General features: G+C 35.9%; 1 protein-coding gene across 1 annotated transcript; it reads left to right on the top strand.

The window, feature by feature from the left end:
• Nucleotides 1–1,383: 1,383 nt before the first annotated feature.
• LOC133519661 (proton-coupled folate transporter-like) lies at nucleotides 1,384–23,335 on the top strand. The gene is made up of 7 exons (XM_061853711.1): nucleotides 1,384–2,472; nucleotides 10,816–10,975; nucleotides 12,470–12,571; nucleotides 13,001–13,138; nucleotides 16,702–16,785; nucleotides 17,459–17,615; nucleotides 23,055–23,335. Exons 1-7 carry the CDS (start codon nucleotides 1,687–1,689, stop codon nucleotides 23,122–23,124), a joined length of 1,497 nt encoding a protein of 498 aa, XP_061709695.1. The 5' UTR covers nucleotides 1,384–1,686; the 3' UTR covers nucleotides 23,125–23,335.
• The last annotated feature ends 2,299 nt before the right edge of the window (nucleotides 23,336–25,634 follow it).

Below are 25,634 nucleotides of genomic sequence, written 5' to 3' on the forward strand. Positions count from 1 at the left end.
AAAAAAACGTCAAAATCCAGGCAAAGTTGCAGCGTTTTACGGTATAGTAACTTTTCCAGGCATAGTACGATTTATCGACCACATACGCGTCATTAGAATTTCAACGTTAGCATTCCGATTTAAGGTTCAAATTAGATTACACTTTCAGGAAATGTTACTTGTCTTCAAATGAATCATTAAAGCTGGATTAATTGGAATATATTTGGATTTTTTGGGAAAACCTTGTACATTGGTGCGGCCTAGAAAAGGGTTAAAATAATTGTCATGTATAACTAGCTTTATACGCCAAATTAGCATGTATAACTAGCCTTAAAATGTATAGTCTTAATTCATTATTTGTGACGTTTTCAAATAAAAGGTGCCATATTGTCGGTTGTCGATAAGGTTGATTTCCAACTGAAGCTATATGGAAATAGCGCCTTATTGACAACCAGCAATAAGTACATTTTTGGTTGAAAATATCACATTTCTGTATGCGGGTAGTTATTAGGGTTTGCACATTGTAATTTTTACAAAGGTGAATATTTTTCCCCAGTCATCCCCGTTGACCAGATTTCCGATTAAACTTCAAAATGAAGAAGGAGTCTCGAGATTATTATTTTTTGTTTTTGGCTCATTCATTTTATTTAAAGTGTCATATTGATAGCTTGTATTGCAGTAAACAAATGTGGAAATGCGTTGAAATGCGTGTTGAAACGCGTTACACCATTCTTTAGTCCACACCCGACAAGCATCGTGGCTATTTGCAAAGTCCAGTCGTCACTTTACTAAGAGTAACCACCGTACAACGTCATGCTCTACGAGCACACTTGGTATTGACGAAATTGTTATATATATAAATTCGTCTTCCAACCATGACGCTAGCAAAATGGTCCCCTGGACAGATGCCGCCATTTAACCGACATTTAAAAAGAACTGGTGCTTTTCTTTCCAGTTAAGATAAGCTCTGAAAAGTCCTTATTATGAATTCGATGTCTGTCAATAACTGTACCATATAAAACCTAAAATGCGTTTTCACTAATTCGTGTTAAGAAGGATTTCGAAATAATGGTTTCTCTCTGAAACTAGACCGAGTTTTACTTACCTTATGCGACAGTTTAGTTTCTAAAGTTCAGTCAATCCTGTATATTCGTCTAGTTTATGTGCTTAATGAGCATAGTTAAAAGACGCTTGATAGTCAGATTTAGCGTTTTCATTCTTCTCCATTCTATTATTACCTACCTTTATAGCACCACACAATCGCCAAAAAATAGTTGTTGCTCCTCACGAGTATCACAAGTAGCAAGGTGATGATATACCTTGACCGTGCTAATCGCCTCGCGCCTGCTGTTTCACATACGGCAGACATTGGCCTAATGGGATAATCGGGCCCTCGCAGCAAGGCTGCGCCCGCACACTCGCGGGGACCGCCGCTCCGCGCGCTAGCCCAATTGCCGGTAATGTACCACTCGGACCCGTATCCGTGCAATCATCTAAGACAAGAGTCCTTTAGTCTCTACTCGTCGATCTGACGGGACGACACAGAGCAACAGTGCACAGGAATTAAGCTGGTATGGACTAACCTCAAACAACCGACCAGGTCAAGCCACCATGGCCAAGAAAAAGGACGAACGCCTTCCGAACAATGCCATTCACAGTCTATATCTAGATTGATTGAAGTACATCGGATCACGGACAATTGTCAGCATGAATGGAATAAACACCGCCGCGAAGCCAGCGGTGGAAGAGGAAACTCCAAATGACCCTAAAGTGACGAAGTCGAGTGTGCGGCAAAAGTTAATGCAAATCAGAGCGAACATTACAGTGGAACCTATAATCGCGTGTTATATTATGTCAAATGTGTTCTCTGGTCTGGCCGTACAGAATTTAAATTTAGAGAAAGCGTGTCGAGTAAATTTAGGGTATAGTGATGAAGTGTGTTCAGCGCTGAACAAGAGACAAACCGTGAACTATACGCTGGAAGAGGCGGAAGTGCAGAAATTGACGGCGTCAGTGCAAGCGTGGAAGAATATCGTACAAACAGCGTTCCCCTGTATACTAGTGCTGTTTGTTGGCTCGTGGAGTGACAAAACAGGGAAGAGGAAGGCGTGCATCCTACTCCCGATAGTGGGGGAAGTCCTGTGCTGCACAAGCTTCATTCTAAACACTTATTTCTTCTACGAGCTGCCTCTGGAGATCACAGCTCTCTCTGACCTCTTCCCGTCCCTCACTGGAGGATGGATCACGGTGTGCGTTGGGGTCTTCAGTTACATCGGCGATGTGACCACCAAAGAGATGAGGACATTCAGAGTGGGGGTGGCAAACCTGTGCATGTCGCTAGGAATACCTATAGGCATGTCCCTAAGCGGTATTCTTCTGCAACAGATAGGCTACTACGGGATATTTTTCATATCAAACTGTTTATATTTCACCAGTTTGATCTATGGATATATCAGGCTAAAGGATCCAGTAATATCGGACGAAAGACAAAAAGTAAGTATCACTTTAAAGTTTTATTTACGGAGAATTGTTTGGTACGAAGACAATCCTGCATTGTCCTTTTATAATTATATTACCCGCTCAAAAGCCTTTTGAAGATGATTTTTACCTTTGCTTTTAAATGCTCTCCTTGGGAAGAAATTGCACGTATTCAGTGTTTACAAAAGGTTGGTAAATCAGGTCGGAAATAAAGCGAAACGTAGAGATGCTTTATTCTTCTAGGCTATTGACCTCTTTGTGAGAGAGAATGTATTCTACATTGTAAGTCTTCTTTATTACGTAGGCTCATTTTTACACCGAACGAGTTTCCTCAATATATAGGTATAGGTATGTATGCTAAATCGAGTTTTCTTTTTGTTTTTCTAGAATAAAATTAAGAAATTAAGGTCGAATCATATTACACACGAACGCGTGCTTCACGTGGGTATAATTTCGTGGCTACGCCCACGTGGAGCATGTAGCATTTTAGAAACATGTTTTGATAAATATAGCCTCGTATCATAATATTGCCTAAGTACTTACATTACGTCATAAACTATTTTTTTCCTTATAATAATAAATATACGTTCACCGTGGGCTCGGAGGGCTCGAATAACCCGAGAGGTTTTAAAGGTGTAATTTTGACTGCATTTAGAGACTAAAATGTTATACAGTTTTCTGAACTCGGTCGTGTTTTATAGATTAATGACAATTCTTATGAAAAACGCCTTTTGTCGCAGCCAAACCAAGACACAGCTACGAACAACGCTGCCACTGTGTGACTTGGTTTGGACATACATAGTGACAGGCATTATAGTATTTTATGCAACCGTTGTATAAGAAGGGTCAAAAAAGGCAAGTGGCGTGGGTTACATTGTAATGGAATACGCCACGAGCATTTCTAGGGCTCCGTACCTCAAAAGGAAAAAGCGGAATCCTTATAGGATCACTCCTCTGTCTGTCTGTCTGTCACAGCCTATTTGCTCCGAAGCTACTGGATCAATTAAGTTGTTGGTTCTCATATGTAAGTCAGTGACCCAATTGAAGCTCAAGGTGCACGTCTTTATAATAAAATCAATAATTTAATCGCAATTTATAGCTATAACAGGGCGGGAAGCCAAAATTAAAGTAACATTTAAAGTAACTGGTTGCAAAATTTACCATATAATGGAACTGAAAACCTGCTCGTTATAATATCATAGGCAATTACCTAACATAATTAGTGTATTTCTAAATAGCTATTAATAGAAATTAGTTGTTTTATTATCTTAATGCTGTTACACGACCTAAACATATGGTTACGATATCGAATCTGGACGAACTCTAGCGCCTAAGGCACAGGTGCTTACCTAGTTCAGGGGTCGAAAGTTTGACCACTCCATCCATACTGTCATGTTTGTACAAACTCTTGTGTACTTGGTTCTTTATGTAACGTGGTCTTTGATGTACAATAAAGTTATTATTATTTTAAAAAAGACGAAAATGTAACGTAAAAAATGAATTTTGAACATAGGGAGCACTTTTAGGGGTAAATGAGTAAATAAAAAAGAAAAGTTTGCATAAATCGTGTTACATATCAAATGGAAGGGCTCACTATGAGAATCTCAAATATATATTTTTAATAATTTTAAACTAAATAGTTTAGAAGTTATTCACGAAAGTAGGCAAAACATTACCATTACTGGCACATTATACATGGACTTAAGAAAAATAAATGCGTCGTTTCTAGCTCAAAATCAGCACCATCTCTGTTGGTAGTACATTGTATTCCATGTAATTGCTTTTCTCCTAAACATTGATACGAAATCATATAACATATACTTCTTCTATTTGACGGGATAAGTAAAGATCGACTTTTAAAATCAACACAATATTAATTATCGTCATCGTGTCTGTACGCAATCACAACTAACATTAGTCATCCACATATAATTATAAACAGGAGTTGAATTTTTAGGGTAGGAAATGTCCATTATAGATATCATGGTCTTGAATTTTTGCATCAATGAAATGTTGTATCTACGCGGATACGTGAACAATGCGCAGCACTATGGCTAATAAGCGCTGCGTACTCACATTTCGGTACGGTACGAACAAATAGTACCCGTGCCGCATCAAAGAAAAACAATCACCTTTCAGTGCGTTACGCGAAAATACGTCCCCTACATGTTTTCTCTTGAAATATAATATACTTGAAATAAGAAAATAAAAGCTTAAAGATACTTTAATATATTACAAACTAAATTAAATAATAATACAAAAAATAATAATGCGAAATAAACTAAAATAACTAAGAATGTCAGGAGTGTACTTAGTTATCTTTTTATTACTTATACGGGAACATAGAAAAACCGAGGACCGGGGACAAGACAAGCGACGATAGCTGCCGCACCGGCGGAAAATCAAATACGGTCAAATGCTTCCCGTAGCGAATGTGTTCAAAATAGCGTCATGTACAGAACCCCTGGAACACGAGTCCGACTAGCACTTGCCCGGTTTTTTGACCTACATATACAACCATGCATACAATACTTTTCACCGCACCAACTGGTAAAGGCTCTCTTGATCGTTCAAAAACTGATGAGAAAATTGCATTTTATCTACATGTGGGGCAAAGGAAACTGATGCAAATTTTGAGTTTATTCCTCATGGTTTTGGTCAAAAAGTAACCGAAAAAACCTCGCGTGATTTGTGCAAAAGCCCAAAATTAAAAACATTGTCTATGGTGAATTTTATTTTTAGATGACGTTGTAAGTTGGCAACAATGCACTTAGTTTGATAACTGTAGGTATGAATAATATTGATTCTTTTAGCTTGGTAAACGTTAATTGCAGTATCGTTTTGGCGATTTTAAAGCACAAGAGCTGTAATGAGGAATAGACAATATTCAAACTATTATATTTGTTCTTATATTAGTGTTCATGAATGTTTTAATGATAAATAACAGTAGAGAAGTAGAAAAAAAGTTTTAAGGAAACTTGCAAAAAATTATCTGTACAGAAAAAAAACTTTACTGACTTTATTTACATAATGGATATTTACAGAGGCAATTACCATTAATAACTAGCTTAAATCTAAAATAGGCCCTTGGGACATTGTGCCAAGGATGCCGGTGGCATTTCCTCTTTATTTATTTTTTTCGCTAAGTTGTAAAAAGCAATAACGTGTCGTGTGCAAAAAACACATATACACAAAAAAATTAAATTACCGAATTTGACCAAGTCTTAGGTATAAACATTTTTTTGCTCCTTATGATCTCTGGAATGCGTTGTTAAAATCTGTCCGGTTTTTCTAGCCCACGGGGTAGGTATATTTAAAAAAATAATCAATTTTTATAATTATTTAAATCAATATTTTATGAATAGGACATACTTGATTAAAATTGAGTCACTCAAATTTGAACACGTTCCGATATCTGATGGTTTAAGTTTGGTGTACTTTCATAATTCTGATGAAAATGCAATAAAATGTTAACATGAAGCTGTTCTCATCATGCAGCAAAGGGAACTCCTCGCTGGAAAAACTCACTGAGAGTAGACTCACTAGAAAGATCTCAAGGAGTACTTAATATGTATACGTGTAAAGGATAAGTCACAGTCAGCAATAAAAGTATCTACAAATACATTTTTCATTCCTCATGCTCTGAAAGTGGGTCATTGTTGTGCTAAAAAGTGTGCAGAAAGTAATACGTTTCTGCACTAGAGCATTTTACTTTCCAAGCACGTCTTTTATTTTACGATACCAAATAAAAATTTGGGTTCAAATAGATTTATTATACAATTTCCATTTAATTATCTAACTCCCCATTTCATGAATAACGATACTTTTAGATACATTGTAAATTAAAAGGTCCCTCAAGAAATCTATAAAACTTTGTACTTAGTCACGTTTTTTTAAATACACATGTATTTTACTTTCCTCGTATTCCAAAGGAAAAGTAGAGTGTTCAACTTAGATGAAAAGCTACATTTCAGTCTCGGACTACAACTACCTCGACAGAAGTGTCTTTTATCCAATCTAAAATAATAATTTATTTTATATTAGGTAGATACTTATTTTTCATATATTCCCAGATTTGTCCTAAGTTGACATCATGACCGGATTTTACCAATCTACTTTTTCGATTCTTATTCTTGACTTTTCTGCTTTTCAACTCACGTAACCTAATAGAATTATTTCGGTCACTATACGATAAAGCGTACGTTAAGCCTGTCCGTCAGTTAGTCCTACAGCTAAGTGGTAAATTGCGTGCGTACAAAGGGGAACTCACACTTTCGCGACGCACACTAGGTGGCAGTAGTAATTATGGATTTTTCCACATTAAAGTAGTTTCCAATTTATAATTCGAAATATCGACATTCATCAGTTTATCAGTTGAGAGCCATATGTGAATCCTTTTTACATACAGGTTGTTTATTTAATCACCTGCAATAATTTACGGGGTGAATAGGTATAGGAGTGTGTCCCTAGCCATTGGACAAAGCCGAAATGTACATATGCATTAGGGTATTTAGAACCAGTGTACAAAGTATCATAACAACCGCTGTAGCGGTTTCGAAGAAATTAACAAATTACCATTTTTTATTTACTTTGGAGCCTGTATGAGTTAGTACGTTAGTAGCTCCTAAGTTAATATCCTCAAATAATAGTATGGAACCTTCTTCGACCTTTTTGATTATCTTTTTTAATTATGACACTATGAAGCTTCTGACTTTTGAAAAATGTCATCATTATCAAATATTTCGAACAAATTGTCAAAAACACTGTCAAAGATTAACACGGTGTGTTTCCTTTTATTAATTGTTTTTATTAAACGGTTTTATTTTTTATTTGTAAATAGAAAATATCTTTGGAATATAATATCGTCTATTGTCATACCGAAGCTTGTAACATTAACAATGTTTCGAAACATATTTGTTAAAAAAAATTGAATTGAATTGAATTGAATTATCCGACCGTTCTAATTATGAAAATAGTCTAGACTTTTAAATGAGACATCGTGTATAAACCATTAAGTTGGGTTAGATTTGTGACGTTTAAAAACACATTTGCAGAATTTAGAAAAGGATACATTCTTCGGAAGTATGGTAGGTAGGTAAATTCAGTATTAGGTGGGTCAAAATTATTTTCATTGTCTTGGTTTTTGTCCCCAAATAATGTGACGGAGTGTTGCTTTTTGTATGAGATGAAATTTAGTTTAGTTTTTCTCGTGTTAAATATAATCTAATCTATAGCTAGAAAAACATTCAATAGCTCTCGTTTTATTTACAGAAAGTCAAATACAAGCGTAACAGAGTGGTCAGAAACAATGCAACGAAAATAATTTTGACCTAGGTACTAGAATTAGGTCTGTAATATCTGTAGGAAATTTACAATAACTTTTGATCCGACAATTTGATTCAAATTATATTATAAACAGTTTAAGTAGGTAGGTAGTAGAAAAGTCTAATGTATTTTTGGCAATTCCGCCCACAGTTAGGCAATGAAAGTGCGTAAAACATCCTTCTAACCTATTACGACCTACGCCTGTAAATTACAATGTCCGAGCCTCTCCTTTTGCGATTGTCGCATTGTGTTGGCGACATAAATTGTGGATCATTGCCGGATTGTGCGCCATACGAGATCTGCCACTTTGCGAGTATCGCAGATGTGTATCTGAATAGACTGAGCATGTCGTGTCATAGTCAGTTAGCGCTTTCTGACCGAAAAGTTTTCAAAGACTTGTAAAAGTTATTGGTTTTTATTAAACTCCTTTCATTTTTTTGCACATTTTTCCAAAAATTTTGAGATTTTTTCAAAAATTTTCGTCTTTCTGCAACGTGCACATGAGAAGACAGCGTATCTAATATCTATACCTCTTAAGTATACTGAGGCAAGTGCAAAGGTACAACGGAACGTAGCTTCCTTATTTTTTAAAGCAATTCCAAAAAAAAAACTTGGTCTAGCGAAATCTCTTAGATTACGTCTGCATTAATATCCATTAATTATTATATTGAAGTTTATAATATAAGAGTATATGCTCTAGTCTAGTGTATCCATATTTTAGCCGAACTAACAAGCACTTGCTCCAGTTATGTCAAATTTATGTCTTATAATATTTATTTATTTAATGTATCAAATAATTGTTATTATCAGTTTTTTTACCCCATCGACTCAGTAAGTTGTATCAGTATGCCACACTTAAGTTACCCTCGTCCGCATTAACTTTACCGCGGAAAACACAACACAACAAGTGATTTGCCTCTTTATTTCGAAAACTAATACGAATTTCAGCATGAAATATGTGGAAAGTAAATATTGATATTTTAATGATAAATATGTAGAAAACGTAAAATTGACACTTGCCCCAGAATACTTAGGAGATATTGATATATCTAGTACCTCTAGTAGCGGATGAAACAACGCGACATTTTACAAAAATAAATATATATCTCCAGTTTGTTTTTAAAATTATCAGCCACACTGTTTTATATATACAGACGTAAAGGATTTTGAAAAGCCAGATAGTTATGACGCGTCCACAATTAATAATACTGACTATACTTACCATCGTTAAATGAATCTACAATCGAACAAACTGATTTGTAATTTACCATAGGACGTTATCACAGTAAATGTCATAGTAGTAAGTGTGATATTACTTTATAAATGCCAATGACGTAGTAAATGTATAAGGGTTGCACAGTGGGTCAGGAATCAAATTATTCAATAAATAGTATTATTTAAATATAATTCAATAGAAATGACAATTAGGTAGACATACGATTTATAGCTAACGTAATTTAAGCTTGAATACTGTTTCAAATCATTACTTATTGGCTGTTTCGCACGACAGCTGACAGTTTTAATACGTTTGTCAAACAATATAAACACGAACGTTCACATTTATCCCACAACATGCGCTATCATCGCTTTTCCCCAACCACGTACAAAAGAAAGAATCTGGATCTGAATGACCCATTCACATTATAAAAAAATGTTATTGATTTATTATGTGACATTACTCTCAGTGGATCGCGTTCGCGCTCGGACCAATGTACAAGAGTATTTGAGGGATTTGTTTACATTATATGTCTGTGATAACCACCTACAGTATCTAGAAGTAAGGGTTTAGAAAGATGGGCCTAGAATATCTATAAACATTAATTTTCTGAGCTTGAATAGTGTGTAGTGTAGCGAGCAATAAAAAATTGCTTTATAATTTTGCTTTATATCAAGACGTAGTAAAACGTACTGTTTGCGCCTAGTAATCCCGATAATATTAAATAATACTTACTATAGTCGGTTTTTTTTTAGATTCGATTTTTTGTAACCTCAAAAGTAGTGGTAACTTTTTCCTCCAATATTATAGTGTCGTTTACATATTATTATACCGCAATATTAACTTTTAAAAATTAATTTTGATACTTCTTGAAGATGTTGCAAGTTTCAACTTGAATAAAAGAGTGGGAGTGGTAAGGCCATATTTTTATTGTAAATTATTAATAAGTAAATTTTTAGTATTTTTAATATTAATACTTAAAAATCCGTGGGTACTAGATTTTTGGTGACCTGGAAATATTCCTAAATATCTTTCATTTTACAAAGCCTGTATTTTTCACAAAACATATTTATTTGTTTAATACAAGGCTTTATTAATAAGGCTTATAAAGACTAAATAATTAATCAATGGTTTCACATATTTCAATAAACATGAAACTACTCGTAGTTTCCTGTAATTATCAAACTTCTTAGTAACCCCTATTTTCTTTTCAGTAGTATATATTTTCAATACGATTAATCGACCCAGTTTGTACAAGACCCTGCAATGTAAAATACCATTGCAAGAGAAGAGCACATTTCCACATATTCCGACCAAGTACTTATTAGGATCATTAGGTTTTAATTCCCTTGCAGTCAGACGCAATTACAATCTCCTGGTGACAGCATGTGGAGTTTTACGTGGCGAGACAGACTGTCCTGAACTGGTAGGACGAACTGTTAGACTCGCTATTCCATTTGTGCCCAAAAATCTCCTGCGACCGTGAAGTCACAAGCTTTTGGCCGTCCCAATTACACGCACTGTAGCACATAAAAACTCGCCTGCTGTGCGGGCTCTAAGGCTGCTGAACTCCTTTCTGTCATGGACACCAGATTGTGATATGTTTGCAAGTCGATGGACGGCTGTGTATCAGATGTGTCTGCGGTATTGCGAGGTGATGGACGAAAGTTGATTGTGATCTGTTTTTCCTAGTATGTAATCCTATCATATAATCTGAATTGTACAGTGCTTTGGTCTCGACTGTAATGCTGTATATATATATTAAATATTAAATAAATAAATAAATATTAAATAAAGTATATTGTTCGATTTTCCAGGAAACGCCAGTCGGCTGCCGCGGCTGGGTGTGTTCGTTCTTCGACGCGCGTCACGTGCGCGAGACGCTCACCGTGGCGTTCAGGAGCGGGTCGCGGCGGCGGCGTCTGCGGGTGTCACTGCTTATTGTGGTCGTGTGCGTCATATTTGGGCCACTTCACGGTAAGTATGGAAAACCACGAATATAATGTCTTAAGAGGCTCCCTGACCTTCGATCTGAATCCCTTAGTGTTCTATTATTTTTTGTAACTTATCATAATAACTATCCCATACCTACTTATTTACTCCAAAGTTCACAGTCTTCGAGATATTTGGCATAAAAGTTGAATAATTTTAGGCCAAAAACCTGGTTTTCTGGCCATAACTTTTGAGTTAAGTAATTGGTTTAAAATTAAAATGTCTGATCAGTTTTAGAGACGTCAAAGACAAATCCTAATATGTAGATTTCATATATGTAAGATGAGACGAGAAAAGTGTTTTATTAAACAATGTTTAAAAAAATCATTAAAAAATAAGTATTCCTTTCTTTCAAACTCCGGCAGACCAACCGATAGCTGTTTGTCTTATAATGCTATCTGTAGTGCAAATGTAGGAGTAACGACTTAAATCTTGTCAAAAATCGATGAAAACCGCGGGGAGCCCCTTAACTGTGGCGTCCAAGAGCGGCGCTGTTTTTGGGTGTCACTGCTTACAGTTTGTATTTTCGGCATAATAATTTGAGGTGCTTCACAGTACATATAACATCATTATGGTCAAAATACTCTTAGCATAATTGCCTATAGAAATGGCTTGCGGCAGCGGCGTCCGCGATTGTGACTGCTTATAGTAGTCGTGTACTTATATGTCATATTTGGACCACGTCATGGTAAGAATGGTTACTGTAGACACACACCGAGGTATTAGGGTCGACTCGTCGTGGCGCCATATATGAGGGCCAGTGCTACCCTTTACCGCATATGCAACCAACCATACAGTGTGTAAATTCAATACGGGCGAATATTTAAACGGTGGTTAACATAGGACCTAAGAAGTATATTCAGATAAATTTTGCTTAGAAATACAATGACAATAGTAATTATACAAAATAATTCGGCCCGCAATGTAAAGCAATACAAGTAAAGAGATACGAGCTTTTTAAACCAACTGTCAACGCTTGCAATCATATATGGCAGTTATAATATTCAACTCTATTGACAGCTATTAAAATTCAAAAACCAAATTCTTTTTTTGACATCCGTTAAGGGATTAAGTGTAACTTAAAATAAACTTCTTAATTAATGATTACACGGATACGCATTATATATGCGCTTTAATTGATGGGCCGTATCGAATTTACACACTGTATATGGCAATTATAATATCCAACTCTATTGGCAGCTATTAAAGTTCAAATTTAAACTAAATATTTTTTTATTACATGCGTTAAGGGCTTAATTATAATGGTCGCGTATCATATTTAGGCCGTTTCACGTTAAAATGTGGTTATAGAATAGATGTAGACCTTCACAGTGGCGTTCTACTCACCTACCTTCAGTCCGTGTTACAGTTAGTCAGCACCAGCAGCGAGTGATATATTAGTTCGCAAACCTTGTGAATGACAAATATCGAACAGTTTTATTACTTTATTGGTTTCTATTTGAGATGTTCTTCCTGCAGGTGAGATGAACGTGCTGTACCTGTTCATGAGGTATCGGTTCAACTGGGACGAGGTGCAGTTCAGCATGTTCTGCACGTACAGCATTATCACGAACTTAGTAGGTAAGTTGAACGATTTACTATCAAAGAACCAATGTATGTAATGTGTGGGGTCGAGCCGAATAAATTTCGGTACGATTTTTTGTCGAGCTTTTATTACATTTTACAGAAGCCTTGGCCCACTTTTGGGTTTTGTTAAGTTTTGAGATCATATTTGTCTTTAATATCATAAGAGCTGGGTTCTTATTGGAGCATTTTACATGTATCTCTATTCTGTGCCTTCTCTTTCATCGCCTTATATGACACGATGTTTTTTTCTGTCTTTTACAAGTATTTGGACAAAGTTTCATGGTAGTTTTTCTCAAAGTTACTGAAAATCCTACATTTCTTACCCAAAAAAATCTCGATAGCTTGTACCTTTGTCCTAAACTACGTTGAGATTTTTTTGCAATTATTCTACCTATAGATTTATGTATTGCGCATATGCTTCAGGTACGCTGTTCTCGATCAGCATCTTCAGCGACTTCTTGAAGCTGGACGACACGGTAGTGGGCATCATCTCCTGCGCCAGCAAGATCCTCGCCTCCTTCATCTTCGCCTTCGCCAGCACGACCACGGAGATATATCTGGGTAAGTTCCGATCACGCACGAGTGACACTTCATTCCACATTCACCAATCAGCGTGAACCATCTTCAAGGTCGTATTAAGTTAAGATCATAACCGTAACGAGTTTTTAAATCTGAATAGTGCTCCAGGTCTTTACTTCTCATTTTTATCTTAAGTTGTGTGATAAGACTTATATCATCTCAACGACTTTTACGTGTGATTTATGGCAAATGCAACGCTGTAATACTATTGTATTACACCTTACTTTACTTTTGTGTACTTTATTGAGTACGTATTATTATTAAATAACGTCTTTGAATCCGTGTAATCAATATGTCAGTAAGCAACTGATTTTACATCTAATAGTAATTGACAATCATATAATGTTATACTTACAATACAAACAGTATGATGAACGTAAAGCAATTACTCAAACCCGTTAACGTTTAGGTCATACTGAGTAACTTTTACTATGGGACCAACCCTGGAATCGCGAAAAAAAATTTGGCTGTTTCATACATTTTGCTGGTCTGATCTTGAAATTTCTTATGGGAGAGTCCATTTTTTTCGCGATTTCAGGGTTGGTCCCATAGTAAAAGTTGCTGAGGATGACCTAAACGTTAACGGGTTTCAGTAATTGCTTTACGTTCGGATACATAAATAGTAAATGGAAGAACTAGCCAAATAAAATTAGATAATCGTAGTTTTCAAACGTTCCGCATGATGAATTCTATTTAGGCAAAATTTCAAACCATTTCTAGTTACCAGTTTCCTTTGAGAATAAACTACATTAAACTATGAAATATCTCTCGTGTAAAATGTATTGTCTAGACAGGCCTATTACCAATACAAATGTTATTACATTTATGTCGATGAAATATAAACCCTATTCAATGTGAAATAGGGTCTCGTTTTGCTTATAAATAATTTGATATATATATACGAAGTTGGGGAATCAGAAGCTTATACCTAATGTATAGAGAGCAGAGGCTTTAGACATTTCTCATTTTAGTTAAAAGCCACATTCGATTTAAATGTTGACATTTTGCCGTCGCAAATCTTCTAATATGGTTTCAAATAACAAAATATTAAACGTTAGATATTTAAGTAATTTTCAGAGTTTAGTGAAATTAAAGAAGACTGCCAACCCCCAGAATTTCTACGTATTAAAGCTTAAATTTAAAAATAGTAAAAATGCATGCGACGAACGCGGTGTTTTTTTTTAAAGTCCGTTAATTTCGAGGGTGCATTCCTGATCTTAAAGTAAGTAACTTTCACAAAGAAACATTTTAGAGATAATCAATGATTTTTTTTTTCTGATAAGGCCCCTGCGAGCGTGTTCACTTGCCTTAGGGCCTATTTACATATTAATTATATTTGCCGCAAAACTAAGTGGCGAGTTAGGTCATATAGCTGTCTCTTTCACTTTTGGTTGGTCTTAACAAGGGTAAAGGAGATAGCATTATGATCTCAGTCGCCAGTTAGTTTTGCGGCAAGTATAGTGTTTAGTAAGTTTATACATTTTCTACTAAACGCAAGTACTATCTCGGACGATCGATATGCGAAATGTAATAGATATGTCATAGTTTTCAATTGTTTGGTGGATCTAAATATAATGTCCGTGTTATAACAATGCTATTAATTACTTTTTATGAAAAATATACAAAATAGTTTTTAAAATTAACTAAGTATGCCATTCAATTTCCTTAAATGTACTTAGTCACCTCGGGGAAGTTAGGTAACGGAGTTTAAAAACAACACCGTGTATGAAGGAAATACGTCTTATATACCGTGTTTTTTTATTTCCGTTAATTTCAAGGGTGCATTCCTGAGCTTAAATTAAGTAACTTTCTCAAAGGCACCGGTATTCTAATTAACTCCATTTCGGAGATAATCAATAATTTTATTTTATTTTATAAGGCCCTTAACAGCGTATACACTTGCCTTAGGGCCTGTTTACATATTTATTAGTGTTTAGTACGAGTTTATAAATTTGATACTAAACATAAGTACTATCTCGGACGATCGATGTTGGAAATGACATTGATATGTTACAGTTTTTAATTGTTTGGTTGCATTAAATATAATGCCCGTGTTACAACAACGCTATATGCAACATTAAATTACTTTTTATAAAAATATTTATTTATTTTTAATTAACTACGCGATTTAGTTTCTTTAAACGTACTTACCCATCCCCGGAGTTAAAGGAATTCAATAAAAACACGGTGTATAAAAAAATCTAGAGAGTCACCATAGATCCTGTTCGGAGAAAAAATAATCCCGATTTTTGAATACACTTTTCCTTCCCTCCGTTTCATAAAAGTAATACATACCTATACATACAATCTTCGTTTACTTTGACTAGTTCGAGTGGTATAAGAATAGCAACCATTTATTTACCAATTGATATCATTTTATCAGTTTGTTCACGTCTTTAATAATTTCTATTAACATCGAACATTGACATGATACGTCGCTGAAGTGTTTACAATCGGCTCTGTCTCGACAATACACATGTTACACGCTCCATTGTTGAGTTAAACAATATGGGATTATCCGCCTAATAATGCTTGTAATGTTCACTGATATAAATAAAGCACGCGCTTCAAGGGATGATGGAGAATTAACATGATATTAGGTGTATAGCTCGCACACGAAGTGCACAGGTCTCAAGTTGGCTGTTGTAAAAAGAGCATGGTCAATTCAATTCAAAATGTTTTATTTGCAAATATAGGTAGTACTTATGTACATGCCTGTTGGTTAAATATACCTAGCGACACCACTCATTGTAAGATTACCATCGCTATACAGTCGTGGTGTCGCTATATTTGACCAATAGGCATGCAAAAAACATGCTTCGTAGCCACTATATCCGATGTGCTTGCGACACAGCACCGTAAACTATGGCGCACCTGCTAGATTGCCCCACTTGCCCGCACTCATGCTCTGAATCTGACCTGAGAGACGCCACGGTCAGAGTTATCAGCACCGCTGCTTTCTGGGGCATCATAGCTGCCTAGAGCCTAACTCAGCGGATACCTTAACACCAGTTAATCATGCTTACATCACAAAGGCGGTGACTTCAGGCAAACTATACGTTCCTAGAATTAATAACTATTACGGGGATAGAACCCTTAGGAAAAGACTTCCATACTTACTTAATAGTTTGCCTGAAGCCATAAGACGTGAAAATAATAAGGCTAAATTTAAATCTATGTTAAAAAAACATTTTCTTACATTGTAGTCATACCTACTATAAGTTATTTTTAGTTACATAACTAGAGACTGACGACCCCATAGTATTTTAATTAATAAATAATAATAATAAATAGGGAAACCTTGTCACGAGAGAAAAGAAAACGAAATGCACAAAGTCGTAAAGGACTTTTGCCCAAAACGCCCACGCGAAATTCCTGTGCGCAAAATGAGAATGATAGCCTAGGTTTTAAAACACCAGATAACGCTTCTGTAATTTTGTCTATCACTATGATACACCACGAAAAACTTAAGACTACGCTAGGGAATAGTCTTCAATTAAAATTATTTCATCAGATACCTACATTTAAATACGTTCTTGTTACAGCTCCACTGGTGGAGATCTTCAATGGAACATCCTTCATCGCCATGCGGTCTATAGCCTCCAAACTAGTTACGAGTGAAGAATTAGGTAAAAGATTACTTATTATTTTCTTTAACTCGTACCCTGAATCAATTTTATGTCATTAATAATAGACGTTGCCGTTCAAAACGGGACCTTGCTTTGTTTTATTGCCAAATTTTAGAGCAATCAATCATCAGAAACTGATTCAGATCTTGTTTCCATGATTTGCCTCACACATACATATGAACTAAAATAGCAAGTTAAATAACATCTTGTAAAGAACGCTGAAACCGTATAAATATTCACAAATAAACATGAGTGAATAGGGTACTACTGAACCGGTGAACTCCATCTTAGGCCCTGTCTTCACTTTCCATCAAGTGTGACTAGCGCCAATCGCCAATCAGTTTATAATAAAAAAAAAATTTGCTCGAACTCGGAGCCCGACGGTAGGGTGCTCAGAAGCCTGGCAGAGTTGCCGCGCTGGATGGCCATCCCTATGTGCTTGGCAAGGAATGAGCCAGCCCTCTGCTAACCACTAGCATTTACAAGACGTTTGCTCAGTTTAAAAATAATCATGGCAGCTCCAGCTCGCATTGGTTGTACTTTTCTACTCCAAACGGTTCAAAGATGCATTTAGAGTCGACTGTAGCTACATATTTGTGCGGCTTGAGGTATTCGGCAGTTTCGGTGCAAGAAGTACCTAGTCATCTAAGTCAAGTATGTCAATCATTTTCAGGTAAAGTGAACTCCCTATTCGGTCTCGCGGAAGCGATGATGCCCCTTGTGTACGGGCCTCTGTACTCCAGGGTGTACATGGCCACGCTCAGCTTCCTACCGGGGGCGGTCTTCCTGCTCGGAGCGGCTATGACGGTTCCTGCCGTGGCTATATTTGGGCAAGTTATTTAAGCTTATAACCAACCAATCAAAAGCCAGAGCTAGTGTGATTCAGAAATTCGTCATAGTACATTCATTTTTATCCCTCCTCTGAGAACTCCTTCACCACTAGGGATCCTTTTCAAGTTCCAACATAAAAAATATATTTATATGAACTACGTTTTTGCTAAATTTTATGATCATCAAGGTTGGATATCACTCAAAATTCGTCTAACAACCATGGAACTTAAAAATAACACCATTAAATCTTACTATTAAGCAATTAGCTAATGAGATAGCCCATCAAAAATAACTTTTGAATAATTAATAGTCTTAATCTTGGGTTCTCATGGTGAATGTCCTGGTATGGTAAATTTACCTATCCAATTTATTTATTAAGGTGAGATCCGCTCAGACTAAACACTTTAAACCAAGTATGGAGTGTTAAAGAAATCATTTAGTTCCTTGGAATAGTGGAAGCCGTTCGAGACCAATTTCGAAGAAAAACCGCAAATCGATGTACAGTTTAGCCATTTCACACATGCATACTAAAGTCAAAACACAATTTTAGGCCCGCAGTTTCTAAAAAAAATCCTTTAGAAAGGGGAGTGCTGAGTATATTTTTTGTATGGTTTTTTTTTCGAAACCTGTCGTGTGTGGTATTATATGAAAGGGCTTTTAGACACAATTCTTAAAATATACCACATCATTACATTTCAGCCATTTCAGCCAGGTGTGATGAAAAAAGTAGACTAACCTGCATTGAAACCTACATACACAACAAGTTAAAAGTCTAATTGCACTTAATTTTTTTTTCTAAACTTGTTTGTTTGTACAGTCTTGCGAGATCAAATATGTAAATCGTTCCAGGAAATTCTCATTAGCAAAACCATTAATATAAGCGCGCAAAGACACCTAAATATCTCCTGCAATTACTTTAGCTGCAGTGCTCTGTAAGGGGGCTAATTAGTACGGTAACGTCGACTATTTACGTACTTATCGTGATTAATAAAATCATATTACTATAAATATGTATGTACAGTCACCATCAGATACATCGGAGCGGTCAAGCTGGTCACAAATATCTGAACACGCCTCTATTGTCAAGGAGTTAGATTGCGTGCGTCTTGTAGAGTATATATTTCATGGCTGGCGAAATTTTGTTGATAAACAACTATCAAGTTGTGTTTTGTCTGAAATTCATTAAATAATATAGTAAACACCCCAGAATGGAACAGGCACCAGTAATGGGATGCTATGGAAAAATCCTGTAAAACAAGTATTTACCATCACCATCAGTTTTTAAACGCTTATAACATTTTACCATAAACAAGAGCCCAAGAGCTGCTTAAGTTTAATATTTCATTGATATTTGTTAGTTTCAAAATTGATGACGCCATACATCCCATGACTGGAGCAAAAAACCGTAGTTTTAATTGGTTAATAATTTGAAACCAATTGCAGTAGCTTTCATTAAATACATAGAAAACATAGAAGACGAATTGGACATTCAACTTTTAAAGCATAAAGCGGTGGAAATTTTACAGGTGTCGGTGAAATATCAAAAATTCTCCAATTTTCGTCTTAAATGTCCCATGATTGGGGCCGTTAACATAAGACTATACCGATCTAAATGAAAAAATGAGTCAGAATGGCAAATGCAACGAAAGTCAAGATTTGTGATCATTTCCATACATTACTTTTTTCCATATTCTAACTATAATTCTTTTAAACAAAAAGTAGACTGTAAATAAAATATAAAAACAATGCCTAAGTTAAACCAAAGGTTAAACCTAGTACGTTTAAAGGAATTAGGTGAGATACAGAATTTTATTACACGCGGCTACCCTACATACAACTTAACTGCCTGTTTATAGTATTTTATGCAACAGTTGTATAAGAAGGGTAAAAAAAGGCGAGTGGCGTGAGTTACAATGTGAGCCGGAGCCGAAGGCGTAGGCGAACATTGTAAAGGAATACGCCACGAGAATTTTTTGACCTACTTATACAACGTTGCATACAATATTTTTCCTACGAGTCAACAAAAATAAATCTTAATTTAGGTAAACAAATTACAGCAAAAGTATATAGCCAAGACGCGCGAGCATACCTTGTTCCGCGCCCGGCCCGCCCCGGGCCGCGGCCGGCCGGTCGGCGACACCTCCTCGTAACTCATGAGGCCCTGGTACTTGCTACTTGCTAAATTAATTTTTTGGACAGTTTTTTCTCAATTTTGGCCACCGTAGCCTACGGAGACTAACAAGCAACGCTAAGCGGTCTTCGTAGTCTATGGGTGTTGCTATATTACGGGTGTCACATGCGTGTTTCTGACTTATGAAGTAATTATTTTTACTATGCAACCAAATGAATATTTTGTAAGTTGGCAGCAATGCACTTAGTTTAAAACTGTATTCGTTTTGGTTTTGTTAGGTTGGTAGCCATTAATCGCAGTAACGTTATAGCTTATAAAAGCACAAGAGCTTTTATGAGGAATAGACAATATAGACTTTTCTTGAAACCTTTTATGTATGTTCTTATATTCGTGTTAATGAATGCATAAATGACAGATAACAGTAGAGGAGTAGGAAAAAGTTATTAATACCTTTGCATTTCACCTCTCTTGCAAATCTGATACAAAGGTATGAATTCCCATATAATACAAGTCATGTATTGAATACATTTTAAGGGGATAAATTCGCCTTTATTCACATTTACTGTATTCTCTGTGTTATGTACATGTATTGTGCAATAAAGTATTTTACCATTACTAAATCCGTGATGTAATGTTAACTGTACCAATCTTGGGACATTTAAGAGAAGAGTATTTTTGATATTTATTTACAAGTTGAATGTCCTATTTGTCCTTTATGTTTTATATCTATTTAATGATAGCTACTGCAGTTGGTTTCAATATTGTTAACAAATTAAAACTATGGTTTTTTGCTCCAGTCATGGGATGTATGACGCCATTAATTTTCAAACTAACAAATATAAATGAAAAATTCAACTTAAGCAGCTCTTTGGCTCTTGTTTATAGTAAAATGTTGCCAGCGATTAAAAACTGATGGTAAATTCTTGTTTTACAAGATTTTTCTATACCATCCCATTACTGGTGCCTGTTGTATGACCCAAAGACCAAATGAAGATGTACCAAAAAAAAACTGTAAACTTCAAATGAAAAAAACTGACGCGATTGAGAACAAACTAAGGTTTTTAGAATAACTGCAAAAAAGCGACTTTTAATGCAGATAATTGTCAGTTTATTTATTTATAAGGCAGCTTTTTACGGACCTGTTTATCATATTTGCCTGCATCAGCCCATGACCTGCTGGAATTGTTAATGTTTTTTGGCTGTTTCATTCTTCTCTTTTAATTCACTTTTGATTTGAGCCCAATAATAGTTGAAAGAACGCCACTGAAGGACGTTTGGAGCTCTTAGTCTATTCTATGTCAACTGCCAAATACGATTTTGGTACGAAGGAATTTGTATGATTTTCGACTTGGCCTAGAATTAAGTAACACATATTTTCTGTAACTTTAGCTATCCTAACCTTCGTACGAAGAACTGAAGTGACTTTCATCGTAGTTCGTTGCACTTTAACCGCATATCTACACCAGTTTTTACGATAATTTTGACAGGTATGCTTCGTTTTCGCAAATTCTATTAGCAATCTTTGTGATAGGACCAGGGTCACTTGTTCCTAGAGATCTACCGCTTCGAAACCTCGGGGATAATTGTAAATATTTTTTATGGTATTTCAAACTGTTTTGTGAAGTCAGTTTTTTTTCTATCAATGTTTATATTTCTACAATTTCAGTCATTACATATTATTATTGTATTATTTTTTTTTATTTACTATTACTTTTACTTGTTCTGTCGAGTTCTCGATATGTCGGCATGGAGGAACTGACGTGCTTCGAGTTTGGTTTCTGTGCCGAAATATCAGAAACTCGCCATAATCATGATAGATGTAAGAATGGAGTTTTTGGAGTTGAAGACTCAAAATTTTGTTATTATCTTGTATATGGTACCTGCTTTCAAACCCCAGGTGGTTTCAACTTTACCAAAATTACAATCATGAGTGATACTCATTTTGATTGATATTATTCAATTGGGGTAATTATGAACTAAGGAAACGAGAGCGTACCCAATTATCCTTTGCATTATCAATAATTCCTACTACATACTGATTGACATACTCGTACCAATTTTTATTTTATTTTGAAAATGTTATGTATCCCGTGAGGTAAAAATCCTTGAAAAGTGATACTAAATTGGAAATCTTCAAGTATTTCCATTTCCCTCGCGGACTGTTTCCAATTACCCTAAATAAAGACAATCCTTTTGCACTACGTTATTGCACCTTTCGTTTTGGATTTTACATTATTTAATTTATTTTCTGTGGAATTTTTCTATTAGCACCGTTTTGCTTTTTAGAATATGGATGTTATAGGTATATTTAAAAATACATTCATTTCTGTACCTAATAAATAAATATAATAAAGTTAACCGCCGTAAATACAAGTTTGGGACTATTGCGTTTATTTCGATATTTCTCGAATACGATTAGTCGAATCGAAACGCCGTCTATGTTACATTTTATTACCAAATAGCTCAAGTTTCTGTCACTAGATGGCGTGAGCCGGTTAGATCTTGAAAATAATCACGTTGCTTAAATAAAACTCAAATAGACACCATAACCCCATAGTTACACTCATCCCGGTCGACCTTAAAAGGGTTTTTTCGAGCCTATGAAGGTACCACTGCCAGGCAAAGGCAATGGGAAGTTTCTCAGCCGTCCTTGTCAAAAACATCAAGCTTTGGAAAGACGTCCGAACATCTCCGACGAGATACATTACCGTGTCTCCTTACAATTTGTGGTACTTGGCGATTCTCTCGGCCCTACATATACTACGGCTACTACATATGTCTGCTCGTGACATATTGTGGTAGATGAAGAGTATTGTGATGACGAGCGCACAAGAACATTTCGGCAAGTGACGTGACGAATAGCGAACGCCCATATTGTATTATAATCCTAGTATGACATGTCGCGAGACATTTGTCCTTTACTGAATCACCGGCATTAAACATCATCGAAAATCCCAAACAATCAACGTCGGCCGGTTCACAAGTTCACACTAAAAAAGACTTGAGACACCAGCCGCGATGATTTCCCTCTTCGTCACCCCGCATGATAATCTCCTGCTAGCGATGCGGCTTTGGATAGCGCTGTTATACGAACGGTGAAAACCCTACATCTCGCGAACGTTTATTTATCGTGGAATCCATAAAACTTGTTTTTCTAATTAATAGGTGTGATGAGACTGCAGGTTAATTAAACATACGTCTGTTTATAATTAAACTCTGTGTTTCTTGCTTACTTTTCGAGACCTTGATGCAAAATCGTACACGCTCACTTTCGATATTATAACTCACTTCCATTTTTTTGTTCCAGTTGGATGTATTTCGAGCAGAAAGAGGACAATCGTCTCGCGGCCGCTGAAAACGCCAATAAAGAGGTCTAGATTCTAGACTTAAATAAATTCTACAACTAAAATTTGTCCATTGTCAAAACAGCGCAATTCATCGAAAAATTTCTGCACGTGCATATTTCAGTACGTGAGTATTTGAAATAATGCACTCATTTTATATATGATAGATTTGTGCGTCTTTGAGATCAGTGTCTGTTTATATGTAGTGAGAGATATTTAATAAAAAATACTTGGTTAACGATTCCTTCAGATTTTAATTAAATTAACCATCTGCATCACTTTCGTATCCAGAACCACTCACTTCACTCGAGTGCAATGATAATGCGTCACATTTTTATGGATATAGTCATACAAAATTATCTTTTTTTTTAGCGTAGACACGAAGACAATTGATTGTAATAGAAAGGTAAAGTCTAACAAATAACGTGGCCCTTAGTTTGACATCCAAAACAGATGGCGCTGTACTGCGCAATATGTTTTGCGGTCACTGAATTATCGAATGTCAACTTTTTTTCAACCAGACTTACCGCAAAATGTATGGAGCTGTACGCACCATCTCGTTTACCTGTCAATTTCAAAGCACGAATTGTCTTAGATTTTACGCGTTTTACTCAATCAATATATTTTTGCCTAGACAGTACCTTTTAAAAGGCAAGAATACCACGTGATCGTCAATACATAAAGAGAAAACGTTTTTCCACTTCTAAATCTTCCATTCTCCATGATTTTTTATTGTATTATTGACATTTTTTTTATACTACATCGGTGGCAAACAAGTATACGGCCTACCTGATGGTAAGCAGTATCCGTTACCTATGTACGCCTGCAACTCCAGAGGAGTTACATGGGCGTTGCTGACCCTAACCCCCTCCCACCCTCGTTGAGCTCTGGCAACCTTACTCACCGGCAGGAACACAACACACATAATAAATAATAACCGGCCAAGAGCATGTCGGGCCACGCTCAGTGTAGGGTTCCGTAGTTACTCTTCCGTCACAATAAGCTAAACTGGAGCTTAAAGTATAGTAAATTGATAACCAAGGGATGAAACGGTACCTTTCACCCGAGTTAAACAAATAGGCAAATTTGCATAATCAGTACCTAATTAAAGTAAGTCTTACTATGAAGGGAAAACTTTCTGCGATAACTCAAAAACAGCTAAACTGATCATGTCCGCTATATTTTTCATTTAATGTCTTTCTTAAGCTCTACTTCCACGATTTTTTTCATATTTTTTGGACCTATGGTTCAAAAGTTAGAGGGGGGGAACAATTTTTTTTTCTTTCGGAGCGATTATCTCCGAATATATTCACTTTATCAAAAAATGTTTCTTGAAAACCCCTATTAGTTTTGAAAGACCTTTCCAACGATACCCCACACTCTAGGGTTGAAGGGAAAAAAATAATTCACTCCCACTTTACGTGTAGGGGAGGTACCCTAAAAAAAAAAATTTTAGATTTTATTGTACGACTTTGTCGGCTTTATTGATTTATATATCCATGCCAAATTTCAGCTTTCTAGCACTAACGACCACGGAGCAAAGCCTCGGACAGACAGACAGACAGACAGACGGACATGGCGAAACTATAAGGGTTCCGTTTTATGCTATTTGGCTACGGAACCCTAACTTGGGACCGTGCGCACCGCATGGTGGGGGTAAGTAAAGCGATCCCAGCGCATAAGGTGGTAAAAATTTGAACTAACTGCGGATAGCGTCTTTAACATTTCGTACAATTATATGGCTCGAAATGAAACTTTGATTTACGATTACTCCTGAAATATTCATTTAAATTGTATGGTGTAAGGGACCATTGTAAGCTGTATGAAATGCTTAATATAACTAACGTATTTATTTTGATAATTGTTAATAATGTATCCATTTAAATAGCTTTGCAAATGCCACATATTACGTGATCTTTTTCTAGAAGTTAAGAATGGATATAGTAAGTTATCCTTAAAAGATAGACATTTAACATCGCGGACTTTTTTGTAGACCTATGAATGAGAAACAACCCCACCATACATTGTGTTGTTATAGCTCAAACGGATTAGGCAGCGTTTTCGATTAAAGCTCCTAGCCAGCGTGATTTTTTCCGACAACATCGTTATATTTCAAACAATTTACACAAAACCTTAACAAGTTATATACTTAAGCCTTCCTCAAGAATCACTCTATTGATAGATGAAAGTCGTATAAAAATCCGTTCAATAGTTTTTAGTTTTGGAGTAGTTTTATAAGATGTAGTGAATTGACGTTTTCCCCTAGACTTGCGGACACTAGGTTGCGTGACAGTCGTGCACGCTCCCAATAGCTTTTCCTTTTTTTTTCAAAATTTGCAAAACAAAATAAACCTAATAATATATTATGCTAAAGCGATCGACATCAAAATCAAAATCATTTGTTAAGATTTAGTTAGTGGAAAACGTTTTCTCCCGAAATGGAATTTCATAGAAAAAAATCCGTTATTTCGCTACGATGGCAAAGCAATTCTCTCTTAAGCCTTTGCCTACTATTTGATACTCATTGGCTAATACCAAACAGA

The sequence above is a fragment of the Cydia pomonella genome, chromosome 7 (genome assembly GCF_033807575.1).
Source record: "Cydia pomonella isolate Wapato2018A chromosome 7, ilCydPomo1, whole genome shotgun sequence".
Classification (NCBI taxonomy): domain Eukaryota; kingdom Metazoa; phylum Arthropoda; class Insecta; order Lepidoptera; family Tortricidae; genus Cydia; species Cydia pomonella.

What these genes read in the sequence shown, in the direction of transcription:
- LOC133519661 (XM_061853711.1), top strand. Translation starts at nt 1,687, where the DNA reads ATGAATGGAATAAACACCGCCGCGAAGCCAGCGGTGGAAGAGGAAACT. An exon ending in CATATTTGGGCCACTTCACG is followed by an intron (nt 10,976 to 12,469) that starts GTAAGTATGGAA and finishes TTCTTCCTGCAG; the next exon opens with GTGAGATGAACGTGCTGTAC. An exon ending in CCTGCCGTGGCTATATTTGG is followed by an intron (nt 17,616 to 23,054) that starts GCAAGTTATTTA and finishes TTTTTGTTCCAG; the next exon opens with TTGGATGTATTTCGAGCAGA.